At 42.9% G+C, this 14,620-nt stretch overlaps 1 protein-coding gene across 2 annotated transcripts in view; it reads left to right on the plus strand.

The window, feature by feature from the left end:
- The first annotated feature begins 839 nt into the window (after positions 1-839).
- Positions 840-14,620, plus strand: part of tjp2b (tight junction protein 2b (zona occludens 2)) — a 77,620-nt gene continuing 63,839 nt past the window's right edge. The window contains exon 1 of one of the 2 annotated variants that reach the window (XM_078249942.1): positions 840-1,101. In XM_078249942.1, the coding sequence (XP_078106068.1) occupies positions 1,039-1,101 (63 nt within the window). In that variant the 5' untranslated portion in view covers positions 840-1,038. The remainder of the gene's footprint in view (positions 1,102-14,620) is intronic. The other variant, XM_078249944.1, reaches the window with a different exon arrangement.

A 14,620-nucleotide genomic window follows, 5' to 3' on the forward strand; every position in this document is an offset into this window, starting at 1 on the left:
AGTTTTGGGTCTGAAACGGAACAAGTTAATTCTATAGTTCTTTTACATTTGTAGTCTGTAGTGACTCTGAAACAATATGACCACTAAGAGATTTTCTACATAGGCTGCAAGCTGGAGTTTTATTCTCAGTGTTTAGCCGAAGAAGAAGAAGAAGAAGAAGAAGAAGAAGAAGAAGAAGAAATGCTCTTACATTGACAACGTCAAGGTGTTAGAGTAGGACACTATGTAGGCCTACACTGTTTTTTTGTCTTTTCTCCCACTATACTCTTATGATTGTCATAAATAGGTCCCAGCTAAAACATATAAATTGATTAAACAAGTTGATACATCATCAAATATATAAAAAACAAAACATAAGGAAATCTTATGTCAATGAATCCCAAAATGAAAGAGAAATCCCACAAATTGCATTATCTGATTGTCACTTGAAGACAGTTTACAGTTACAGCTGAACATGTCCAAATATGGGTGAAAAGTCCTTCAGTTCAAACCCTAGACTGTATAAAAATATGGTTCTGTGACCATACAGTCATTGGTTCTGACCGCAGGTTCTGGCGTGTGATTGGTGGCAAGAAAAAACACACGAGACGTGGGCATGTCGGAGACTTTAACAGAAAAAAAGCAATAAGTGTGTAGCCGATGTAGTGTGCTACAGTAAATGAGATTTACAGTTTAGTCGATATTCCCGACCGCCGACACACTGTGGCGGTGTTTGCCACATGTTTACACGACCGTTGGCAGATAGAAAACAATGTTTCCAATTAAGGAAACAGGAAACGTGTGTTTCCATGATTGTTGTGTTGTCGTAGTGTGTGAGCCGACGGGACCTCCCTCTTTCCGCCTGCTGGCTCCAGTAGGCTGTCCGCCTGGAGGAACCCAGCCTGGCTGCGAGGAGGGCGGAGCACTGTGGCTGTCACTAAGATATGTTTCACTTCAAAAAACTAGCCCAAGCTACGCTAACGACCGTCTGAATCCACACGGCTCTGGGTTTAATCGCGACGCCACAGCTGCTGTCCAGCCGAGCCGAGGAGAAGCAGGATGCCGGCGGTGAAAGGCGGAGGAAGACTGGCCTCTTACCCGAGCAAGAGCGAAAATATCGGAGTAAGTGGCGCTGTATTGAATTTGACATGCGTGAAGTTACATTTGGTAACATTTAGTAACTTGGCCATAACGTAAACACGTTTTGTTACATTGTTTACTGTCCAAGTTAAGTGTGTGCGTATCCTATGTGTGGTTTACAACCTGCCGACTTGGTTCAGGCTGTGAGGTGCGTGTTGGCCAGCCAAATAGTCAGTTGGTCAGTACACCTGTTGTGTTTCAGGACAGCCAATAGAAAGCCTGCAACATATTATGGACTCTGCTGGTGTTTCCAGGTGTTAATCAGCCTGTAACCTGAGAGAACTGCGACAACTTTCGCCTAAAGCCAGTGGTGGGAGTTGATGTGACACCCTGCGGTGATGCTAATCCTGTCCAGATTGGCAGCTGTGGTTTGATGGGGAAGCTCCCTGGAGATTAGGAGGTCACTGGATGTAATCAGTAGACCAGAAGGGAAATGTGAATGACGATGGCTGTTCTGTCATGCTGCCTGTGATAAAAGGCACCCCAACCTGTTCAGTGAATTGTGAAGGGAAACAAGACGTCGTAAACCTACACAGCACAGGACACAGAATACATATTTTCTCTGTTGCATTGGCTTCAGAAGAAGCCAATAGTTGCACTGTCTATTGTGAACATGTTTTTTTTTTTTTTTTAATAAGGGCTATTGAACATTTAGTAGGCACATAATTGTACCTAATGTTGCTGTGACTGTCGCAGAGAGGTGATAACCACACAGTAACAACAGCCCCCTGAGGCTCCTTCTGGGCTGGTTGGGCCCAGAGAGGCTGCTCAGATTAATGGTCATCCTTAATAGGTCATCCTTAATGGGAAAGCCGTGTGTGTGTGTGTGTGTGTGTGTGTGTGTGTGTGTGTGTGTGTGTGTGTGTGTGAGATATCACACTATGGCAGACAGGAGAGTCTTCTTCAAACCACGGTACTCTAACATTTTGGCTTGGATTCAGCCTGCTTTTCATTATTAATACATGCAGTATGTCTGAGCTGTATGTCTCCATTCAAACTTAATACACTAAAGTAAAATAATCCTGAAGACAAGTGTGCTTCCGTGTACAGGAAAAAAAGCAGTTGTAAATGGGTCATTTCTTAAAATGTTAATTCTTTACTTTTGAAATTACTGCTGAAGTTAAAGCAAAGTAGCTGGAATTCTGAAAGGGTTTGATGTGTCATTTGAAGAGTAAGTAGAGTTGAAAGCAGACAAACTCTCAGTAAGAAGAAAGACAGTAAGAGATAGAAGTAGAAGAACTGTCCTTTGGCGTGTAAGCGCTGGAAGCGAAGTGTGTACACTTTAAACAGTGAAGTGTCCGACCTAAAAGTAGATGAACTGGCAGTTGAAGAGCGAAAAAAATGAATCAGCTGAAGTGGGAGCTCGTGTCGGAGATGAGCCTCCAGGAACCCAGGCAGCTCGCTGTAGATGTCATCTGTTGATCTTAGCAAGTAAAGGAAAAGTCCAATTTTTACTCTTTTTGAATGACTGATGGGTGAGTGAGTCTGGATCAATGAGATGCTTCTCATGTAATTAAAAGGAACTTAACAGTGATGCATACTGAACACAATCCACTTTATCCATCCCGTTCCTGAGCCATGTCTAATCCAGCCATTACACTGTTTCATTCACACAGACAGACAGCTGAATGAAGCGCACCACCTTCATGTATTATAGAACATGGAATCAGGCCACAGCTGAGTCCTCTCCTTTCTTGCAGAGAGAGAAGTGTATCATCTCTACTGTACTGTTGTTCACTGGAAGCCATGATCACCTTCCCAGAATTCAATGGAGCTCAAGTATCCTGAGTGTCATCAGCTTTCTATCAATACTCCCATGATTCAGTGGGCTCGGTTCACCAGCTTCTTCTAGCAGCAGCGAGCCCAGTTCAGCCTGAGTGACGTATCCACACCAACACAGCTGCTGGCAGTGAACAGGGAGAGCATTCACACACTGGCACATATCAGATAGAAACAGCTGGCACAGCCAAACACTGACGCACTATATCCATGGAAACAGGAGCGCTGTTGCACAGAATAATCTGTATGTCTCTCGGAGACAGTTGGAGCTTCATGCTAACACTAACAGGGGACACATCATGTCAGCTGCATTACCATTATTTTCATTGTCAAATAAACTGTTGATTGTTTATTGAATTCGACCGAACCCTCCTTTCCAGCACCTTGGAGTAGACTTTACCGGGGAGGCTGAGAAGTGTGATACCCCTGTAATTGGCACACACCCTCTGGTCCCCCTTTTTAAAAAGGGGAACCACCACCCCGGTCTGCCACTCCTTAGGCACCGTCCCAGACTAAGAGGCGTGTCAACCAAGACAACCCCTCCACACCCAGAGCTTTCAGCATTTCTGGACGGATCTCATCAATTCCTGGGGCTTTGCCACTGTGGAGTTGTTTAACTACCTCAGCAACCTCCACCTGCCTCTACCATAGAGGGCGTATTAGTCGAATTTAGGAGTTCCTCAAAGTGCTCCTTCCACCGCCCTATTACCTCCTCAGTTGAGGTCAACAGCGTCCCATCCTTACTGTACACAGCTTGGATGGTTCCCCTTCCTCTCCTGAGGATGGCGAACGGTTTTCAGAAGCACCTTGGTGCCGACCGAAAGTCCTTCTCCATGTCTTCTCCGAACTTCTCCCACACACGCTGCTTTGCCTCTTTCACGGCAGAGGCTGCAGCCCTTCAGGCCCTTCGGTACCTTGCAACTGCCTCCGGAGTCGTCTGGGATAACATATCCCGGAAAGACTCCTTCTTCAGTCGGACGGCTTCCCTGACCACCGGTGTCCACCACGGTGTTCGTGGATTACCGCCCCTTGAGGCACCTAAGACCCTAAGACCACAGCTCCTCACCGCAGCTTCAGCAATGGAAACTTTGAACATTGTCCACTCGGGTTCAATGCCCCCAGCCTCCACAGGGATGCACGAAAAGCTCCGCCGGAGGTGTGAGTTGAAAGTCTGTCGGACAGGGGCCTCCTCCAGACGTTCCCAATTTACCCGCACTACCCGTTTGGGTTTACCAGGTCTGTCCAGAGTCTTCAGGATAATTTCCCTATTTCCCACTGCTATTGAGGGCTTTAAAGACACTCGTACATTTACCAGGCAGAGAGGGTGTAACATAAGAAGCTATCAAATTGCATTAAATAGATTCCAGTATCCATAATAATATCCAGAGTTTTTGTAGCTTGACCCACACCATGGATTAAAAGTCAGGATATCCCTGCTTTCTGTTTTGGACATTTTAATTTCAAATATCCAAGTTGATTAATTGTCAGAAAATAGTAGACATGCCATCACAATTTCCCCCAGTCCAAGGTAAGGTCTTCAGATAGCCTGTTTTGTCCAAGCAACAGTCCAAAACTCCTGAAAACTCCAATTCAAAGCAGCACATCCTCACATTCATAGGCTGGATCCAGTCATTGTGACAGATTATTATTCTGCAATCTAAAAGACAGGTTTCTGTTAATAGTCTGGACAGAGAAGACATCTGACATTGTGTGGTGTTCTTAAAGATTCTGATCTCCGGCCTGCTGATTTCGTCACTGCCTGTTATCTCCTGCACGGTTGGTTTTTGCTAGTGAAATCAGGACAGTCAACATTACAAGTGTGCAAACAGGATCAGACAAGTGTGCTCTGCTGAGCCTTACCTCACTCCTCCCACTCTCAGTTTACACTTGCAGTGCTTGTTGCCCTCATCCACCATTTCACCTGAACTGGCTTTGTCTTTTTAGCCTTTTCTGCATAAAATGTAAGGCAAATGAACTAATGCTGACATTGATATGTTTTGGTCATTCATGTCAAAATGTGTGTTTTTAGGAGCTTTAATCACCGCCTCCTTCTTGTGTATTGATCAAAGCAATGCCGTCATTTTCAATGACATTTCAATTGACTTTAAAATACACTCCCATACATGACATGCATCCAATGGCATTCAGAAACTGACTATAAGTGTATAATGTCCGTAAGAGGGCAAACGTACGTGATGCATAATTACTTGTATAGGTATATTTATTTCAACATAAACATGTCTTAATGACAACTTAATGTTTCATTCACACACTTGCCAGATTTTTGACAACATTGTCAGGCTCAATTTCTGTAGCCATTATAGCACGAAGGCATGCTGGGTGGAATTAGCAAGCTAGCTAACTAGCCAGTGGCCACAGTGGCCTCTCTGTCCCTCCTCTCTGCCCCCACCGCAGGGAGACTTCTTTGCTGAGCGAACGGATGACAGCCCAGGAAATGGACAGTCTTTTTAGCCATCTCCCGATGTCCATTGCCGTCCTGGCGGGGAGTGAAGCAGAGGGACCGTAGGCTCTGTGCGGCTGCTGCTGATTCAGTGTTTTGTTGTTTGTATCATAGAAACGGTTTGTATATCTGGTTTCCCTTTTTGAATGACGAATAGATTTCCGCCGCCTGCTGGCATGGAGAGTTATTTCTTCTCACGCAGGCGCAGAACGTACGTGCAGCTTTTTTGCCAAGACACAGGAGACGTGAGGAGATGCTGCAGTCAGCCTTCATTGACACTAGTTCTTTGCAGTTTGCCTGGTGTGCCAGCACCTTAACACCAAGCTTCCCAGTGTGGCCCAGATGAGAAACTTTCACCATATTCTCTGAATTTCCAAGATAACTGATTGAGGATATGTACTTCAATACACTACTTGAAGTTTCAAGATATTCCAGATATTCCCTGACCACTGACTGTGCCAGATGGGCTTGGACAGCTGCTGGGAGTGGCTGACTGATAAGATTCCTGTGTGTCTTTATATCTATGTGTGTCTGTGTTTAGCGTTTATTGGTACTGCCCTGTGGCTGGGGAATGGGTTCAGAGGCCAAGGGCGTGGTGCACTGCTGAAACCCAAGCTGAGACCAGGGAAGACTACATTTGGTGCAGCGCTGGTCTCTTGCTGTTCTCTGCATGTGGGCAGGACTTAAAACAGCATCCAAAGCCTGGTGTCATAAAATGTAGAAAATGAGCACACAATGCACACATGAAGTAGATTCAGAGTGCAGAGGGCAAGATGTATCTCATGATGCATTGACGAATCAGAGGCCATGGGCATGTTCAATCTCAAAACGGTTTGCACCGTATCGCTACGGTGTCCGTGTTGAACAACAGGTTTCATTGGAACGGTGTGAAATGGTGTGCAACGGGCTTTGAGATATGTTTTCTCTCGTTTGGTTGGTGTGTTGCAGGTGATACCCTATCAGCAGAGACGTGTCTGTAAACCCGTTGTAATAAAAAGCCAGAGCACACAACGGGGTGTTCAACGCACCCCCGTTTTAGTTTCAAAAAAATGTGTTGCTACGTTTTGGCCCAGGTTTCTGACTGGGCATGTGTACATAAAAGTGCTTATCTCAGCCACAATGTGTAGATAATCCTTTGCTAAACAAAGTTAAAGATGAATTTGACTGATAGGATTATTTATTTATTTTTTATAGATGTCCCGTTAATATTGTTGTTGTGAATTCTTTTAGCCACTACTGTATAGTCATGTAGATCTGATATCCTGACAGCTCGAGACTCAACTCTAAAACATGAAATGTGATAAATGGAGAGCAGCATGATACAGTGCAGCAGGCCTCTCGCTCTCAGCTCCGCTGCTGAATATTTGTGGCTGAACTACTTTTGGACCAGACGCTGGTGCAAACTCCTCCATTGCGGTCCACTGTGACTCTGACATCAGCAAGTCAGGAGAGACTCAATGGTGCACTGGGATTTTATAATGAACCATAGTGACCAGTACGCACAGTTTTTATTTGTTTGACCGTATGAAAATCCCATAAAACTTTCATGGTAGCAATGCTTGCATGTTGTTAGCCTCCTAAGAGTTGCAGTTGACTGAATGTTTTGGCATGCTTGGCCTCAGTACGATGAGCCAGCAGTATCTCTGCCCAGTGGGACTGATATGCTCCTCTCATGCAACTTAATGACATGCCACTTAGCATAGCCTACCTTAGCTCTTCTGCTTCACTGCCAGTCATGAATTCCAACACACAAACGCATGCACGCACGCACGCACTCACGCACGCACAGACAAATGCTCATACCCTTGATGCCCTGTACTCCAGTGTTAGGGACTCTGAGTGTTGGCCCATTAATGCTGTGGATAACAACAACGCTTCCTTTCTTCGGCATTCCAACCCCCACCCTCACCCACTCAGATCAGTTCACATACTTAAAATATCCTGTCTGCAGCAACATCCATCCCCCTGCTCCCCCTGTTAGGACTCTCTGGACTGGTTTCTAGTAGCTGCTATTGGCGCCACAAGAAGTAGGCTGTCTGAGACAAGAATACCGAGTAGTCGTACAAGTATGCAATATCAGGGAATTATGTATACACAGGGCTCCAGATTAACTTTTTTCACTAGGAGCACAGTGGCCCCCAACTGAACATTTTAGGGGCGCAACCAGAAAATTTAGCGGCACACACCGTAAATCAACATGCTAACCAACTATTCACATTTCTACTAATTTCCCCTGTATTACTAATAAATACTTTGATAATAGATGCAAAAATTACAATGTGCTGTTTCAAATTCAGTGTCACTTTTGAAGATGCAACATAGAAGGTTAACCAACAGCCCCATCGTTGGCATGGAAAAATGTCATGAAAAAAAATAAATAAATAAATAAATAAATATAAATATATATATATATATATATATATATATACCAGCTCTACTCTACAATTACAATGATTTCAACTTAAAATGCAACATGCATTGTTTAGGCTACTACTGAACCAATATCGGTACCGATACCTGAAATTCAGTTTTTTGTTTCTTTGATACTTTCCCTCTATAATTACGAAACGATTATTTCAGTTGTAAAAATTATTGTCAAACCTATTTATCCTATGTACTTAGAACATGTTATTTTATTAATTAAACCAAATCCTCCTCCTCCCAAACCCATCCCTACAACCTATTAAATTGAATAATTATTCATTTCTTACTCACTGTAACTTTTATTCTTGTATTTGTATAATATTTTTTAGCCTGTTTTATTTTCATGACCGTTTTTAATTTCTCTTTAATGTTTCATGTAAAGCACATTGAGTTGCCTTGTTGCTGAAAGCTGCTGTAGAGATAAAGTTTCCTTGCCTTACAACCTCAGCCTGTCAGTCAGTCCCCAGGGCACACAAACCACTGTTGTGCCTGCTTAGGAAGTGTAACGTCAACAGCACCGCGACCGCTTTTGGCTCGCCATTAATATCATATTGCAGCAAACGCTGTCTGCGTGGAGTTTTGAAAAACTGTAACCACACTTGTAACCACTTTATCAGCATTTCTGTGACTCACTGTGACTTCAACAAAACTGCAGAGCCGACGTAGTTTGCACCGTCCGCAGCTGTGCGTGTGTGTGTTTGTGTCAGAGCTCCGCTCTCTGTCAATTTTCAGAGAGGACAGATAAGCTTGAGCTTACGCACTCTCAGGTACCGAAATTTTGACGTTTAACGTGTAAAAAAGGGGGCATATTTACTGGTCGCACATGTGCGACTGGATGTAAAATTCCATCGCACACTCTCAAGTTTGGGTCGCAGTCTGGAGCCCTGGATACATATATTTTTCAGAAAGGACTGATGGATATTGGGCAATTTTACAAATCGACACATTTTACAATCTTACAAAACTTATGTAAAAGAACCAAATGTAAGCTTCTTCTTTGTCTACGAAAGTCCTGAGAGGCAAGTGTGAAAAAGAATTCTGATCTACATTGTTTTTCTCTCCTGTCTTTATTTGTTTTCATCTGTGAAACAAGTGAAAATCCCAAAAAACTTTGGCAGGTGAATATTGATTTTTTTTGGTCAGGATAATTGTATTGTGTTTTTGTAATACTCATTTCGGCCACGAGAGGCTGAAGTGCACCACTACCCCATTTTCTAAAATCATTCATGTTTTATTTCATGTGAGAGATAATGCGAACAGCAGATTATCGCCGATTAAAATACACTTCTAGCCAAAAGAAAGACATGACAGTAATGTATAGCCACTACAATATATGTACCGTGTGTTTAGAGTGCATGGAGAAATTGAATCTCACCTGGAGTCCGTTTCAGAAAGCAGGTTTAGTGAAAACTCTGAGTTAGTTAACCCTGAGATGAGGGTAACTCTGGGTTTTCTGTTTCAGAAAGAGAGGTAACTTAACCTCAGAGTCAGTTACTATGGTAACTGAGCCTGTGAACCTAACCTGGTCGGGAGCAGGTTTTCTTCCCTCAGTCTCCTCCCTCTGACACCGCGCTCATTCATTTCCTCATTCATTCATTCAGTCTGTATCAGCCGCATTTTAGCACAGTTTATCTGCATGAATAAAAAAAAAAACAGGGTTGATTTATTAACCATGTTAGGCAGACTATAAAACGTTTTTTCACAAAACATAGCATTTCCTTTTGTCGACGGTCCCGTTGATGAAGAAGCTGTAGCCTATTACTTCACAGGGAGTTAAACATACGGCAGGAGATGATATTGAAGCCCCGACTCATTTTCATTTCCAGATAACTTCCTATTTGAGCGGTATGGTTTTTCTTCCCAGTCTATCAGTTATGTAGCTTACATAACCTTATCATCCTCATATCACTAACGCCACCCATCGTGGACATGCTCTACATCAAAGCAGATTATTTTTTTTTACATTGTGACTCGCTCTGAAATGTTTTTTAAACGTTTGTGTAATGTTCCCTGGACAGAAACCAGTAAGAGCCATTAAAAAGGAGTTCAACAGTATTGCAGGAGAATGATGGAAACCCTTTGAAATAAAAGATTATGAATTATAATTCTCTTAATGAAGGTGCTGCAGCCTCAGAATGGGAATAGGACTTTTTCGCCCGCAGTATTGCACCTAAATGAAATAGATTATAGGTTCAATACCATTTCACCAGTAATATTATACTTATGATTAAATATGATATTAATACACTGTATTGGAACTTACGCATTTACTGTAGCAGCAAATTTCTCCCACGCAAATTTAAAAACTTTTTTGCAGCAGCCGCTGTCTTGCTTTTTTAACGAAACATATGTTCAAATCGCTGTGTGTGCTCATGAGTATTTCTGCCAATCCGTTTGTTTGTGTTTGTTGCCATGGTGAATCGTAGTATCATGGCTCCATTCATGCTGCCTTTATATTGTGGTGGTGCACGTGCGTGAACATACTCTGAGTTGATTGAACCAACTCTAATCAGCTGTTCTGGAACCAGAAACTCAGAGTTTCCCATCTCAGGGTAAATCAGCTCAGACATCAGGGTCAGACTCAGAGTTTGGTAAACCTCCTTCCTGAAACGGGCCCCTGGAAGGAACCATGAATCTTCCAGTCCAATTTAGAACAGAACATGGGGGAGTGGTGCACTTCAGCCTCTTGTGGCCGAAATGAGTATTAAAACAACAAACACAAAAAGAAATGTACCTGACTATACTTAGTTTTTACAGATGAGTTTTTTGTTTAAAGATCTTATAAAGATTATCCTGGCAAAACCTTGTTTACCTCTTCCTAAGTCACAAACACAGGAGAGAAAGCTATTTAGATCAGACTCAGAAAATGGATCACCAGAATTAATTTTTTCCACGCTTGCCTCTCTGGGCTTCCGTAGGTCTCCCATAGTGTCCAAACCAGCCAATCAGTGTGAAGCTCTTATTTAACAGCTCAGCTTATCATGAAAAATATTAGACATATTTCCATGACCACTGAATAAACATTGTGAAGGCACACAATCATTCAGGATTGACGATTCACAGCTTTATTGTCATATGAGATGGAACGAGTTGCACTGTACAGTGAACTCTTCGCTTGCTGTCCGCTCTGATTGTCATAACAGATGCAGTCATCTGCAGGTCAAACTCCAGGCTAAAGACCACCAGAGTCTGCACCCACTCTCACCAAATTACATTAATATTGTCACATTATTTCAAGGTTGGTGAGAGTTTAAGTGCAGTCCAACACTTGTTACCTGTATAAAAGACACCTGTCCACACACTCAATCAAACAGACTCCAACCTCTCCACAATGGCCAAGACCAGAGAGCTGTGTAAGGACATCAGGGATAAAATTGTAGACCTGCACAAGGCTGGGATGGGCTACAGGACAATAGGCCTGCAGCTTGGTGAGAAGGCAACAACTGTTGGCGCAATTGGAAAAATGGAAGAAGTTCAAGATGACGGTCAATCTCCCTCGGTCTGGGGCTCCATGCAAGATCTCACCTCGTGGGACATCAATGATCATGAGGAAGGTGAGGGATCAGCCCAGAACTACACGGCAGGACCTGGTCAATGACCTGAAGAGAGCTGGGACCACAGTCTCAAAGAAAACCATTAGTAACACACTACGCCGTCATGGATTAAAATCCTGCAGCGCATGCAAGGTCCCCCTGCTCAAGCCAGCGCATGTCCAGGCCCGTCTGAAGTTTGCCAATGACCATCTGGATGATCCAGAGGAGGAAAGGGAGAAGGTCATGTGGTCTGATGAGACAAAAATAGAGCTTTTTGGTCTAAGCTCCACTCGCTGTGTTTGGAGGAAGAAGAAGGATGAGTACAACCCCAATAACACCATCCCAACCGTGATGCATGGAGGTAGAAACATCATTCTTTGGGGATGCCTTTCTGCAAAGGGGACAGGACGACTGCACCGTATTGAGGGGAGGATGGATGGGGCCATGTATCGCGAGATCTTGACCAACAACCTCCTTCCCTCAGTAAGAGCATTGAAGATGGGTCGTGGCTGGGTCTTCCAGCATGACAACGACCCGTAACACACAGCCAGGGCAACTAAGGAGTGGCTCCGTAAGAAGCATCTCAAGGTCCTGGAGTGGCCTAGCCAGTCTCCAGACCTGAACCCAATAGAAAATCTTTGGAGGGAGCTGAAAGTCCGTATTGCCCAGCAACAGCCCCGAAACCTGAAGGATCTGGAGAAGGTCTGTATGGAGGAGTGGGCCAAAATCCCGGCTGCAGTGTGTGCAAACCTGGTCAAGAACTACAGGAGACGTATGATCTCTGTAATAGCAAACAAAGGTTTCTGTACTAAATATTAAGTTCTGCTTTTCTGATGTATCAAATACTTATGTCATGCAATAAATTGCAAATTAATTGGATTTCTGTTTTAGATTCTGTCAGACAGAGAATCTAACAGAGAAATACTGACGGCTTTTGTTTTGTAATGCTGTCTGTCTGAAATCAAGAGTGGAAAGCTGACTCAGTGAAAGGCAGGAAGTAGGACTAACAATGCACTCTCATTATTAAAATATAGATATCTGTATTATTTAAAAAACAAAACAAAAAAAACTTTAACATTTTGATATTAATGAACGTCACATTCAAGCCATTGCCAAATGAGTTGTTACAAAGCTAATTAAGACTGTGGCGTCCGGTGACTTTCCCCGCGCAGAAACTCAACTGAAGATAATGACCTCTTCTGAAGAGTCCATCATGTTTTTTAATCCTCTGTGTCCTCCTTGGCTACTAGTAACTGTGTGGAGGAGGGGGGGCGGTTATGGAAGACTTGTCATGCTGTCAACAGTGTTGTTGTCATTACTTAGAATTCCTCATGGGGGAGACAGAAACTACACACTATAGCTTTAAGCAATAAAAATGTTGCTCTTTCTAAAGAGGAGACCTCTTTTGTATAGGGGCTATTTACTATAAAGCAAAACTATTTGTTATCCGATTAATCGATTATTTTTTATATATATATATATATATATATAATGTATGTATGTGTGTGTATATATATCTATAGCCCTACTACTGTATAAAGAAACAAGAAGATTACAACACAAGTCTACTCATGGCTGAGGGCACAAAACTCCTAAAGAGTGTTTGTTTGCAGATTGGTTGTCTGTATCTGCGGCCAGAGGAGAGGAGGGTGATGCACGGGTTGAGCGGGTGGCCAATACTTAGTGGTTTATGGCTAAATACCTGCAAAACATTCCCATCAGCCTCAGCTGTACTTGTGTATAATGCAAATATGAGCATACAGACACATTATACTAATATGGTGAACATGGCAAACATATGCTAAACATCAACGTGCCAGCATTGTCATGATGATGTTAGCATTTAGCTCAAACAACTGGTGTGTACAGCATGGTGGCAGACTCTTAGTCGAGTTGTAACTTGATCTGTGTGTATTCAGTTGTTTGGGGAGGTTTGGGTCTGTTTCTGAGGTCAACTTGTATCTTTTCTAACTGAAGTCTGGCTCAAGGAGAAGAGATCTGAGATAAGGTTTTCTGGGAAACTGGTCTACACTAAAAGTCAAATCCCTCCCAAGGAAACGCACCCGTACATTAATATCACCTTTGGCAAATACTATTTGAACTAGATGCAGACAGTATGGCTGCTCCTATGGCTGCTGATTTAGTGTGGATATTTGAATGTGCATTTGCCTGTGAGTCATGAAGGGTACAGGTCAGGATTGTGTGTGTGTGCGTGTGCATCACAGATTGTTGTTTCCTGTCCGTGAACATGACTAAGAAGACGTTATCTGTGGAATTACAGGAAGAGGGAGTGATGGTTTACAGGCTGCTTCCCCTGTGTTTCCACGCCACCACACCCTGAGTCCTGAGGCCCAGACCAGACCACAGTACTCCCCACTGCTGCCTCAGGCCCGCATTTATCAAACGTTCATAGCATTAGATATGATCTCTGGGATAGAGCCTGTCATCATTATCAGTGGTGGGATATCGTCACACAAGCTGTCAGAGCTTGCAAACACAACTATCTGCCTCCAAAACATTTCCTGCTCCGATGGGAAACACTTGGCATTACAGAAGGTTGTTGTCATGTTCCATGAAAAAAAAAGATTTGTTCTGGGCACAATTAAGGTTTGGAAACTAGTATTCACGGCCTATTTTGGATTTTCAAAGTATACAGTATAGTTGTGTATGATTCAGAAAATGTCACGATTCAATTCCGATTTTTAGGCTCATGATTCAATTCAATATCGATTTTCGATTCAAAAACAATTCTCGATTCCAAAAAATGATTCACAGTATGTAAATGTAGTTACTTTTCCCATGTGATTGCAGTAGACATACAATTTAAAAGAAAAGAAACACAACAAATTAAATGTAGTTTGATATTACTTTATATGTCTTCATACAAAAATAAAAACTTCTGCAACTAAAAACTGCAAAAGTGCCAAGCTTTGGCCAGCTTTCAAATACATTTAATTCAAGTATAAAACTGTTGAATAAAAAGAATAAAATACTGCAAAATGTGGTTTAAGGAGTACTTCAGCTACCAGGTTGACTGTTGAAATGTAAACTCGACTGGGCACATTGAACTTCCTAAAATTAGGCCCTTTCTTTTTAGAGCTGTGGCAACTACAGTCCATTCAACAGAACTTTTGTGATGTGTAAGAATCACATAATGGATACACATTTAGGTGTGTGTGTATATAACCAGTTCATAGTCCACCACTGGCTGGAATCTGTACATTCTTTTGCAGAAACAGAAGCTGGTCTACGTCCAAGTGGCCATATGGACTGGTAGGAGGGGTAAGGGAGTGACGCAAGCACG

Source organism: Sander vitreus, chromosome 5, assembly GCF_031162955.1.
Source record: "Sander vitreus isolate 19-12246 chromosome 5, sanVit1, whole genome shotgun sequence".
Lineage (NCBI taxonomy): Eukaryota > Metazoa > Chordata > Actinopteri > Perciformes > Percidae > Sander > Sander vitreus.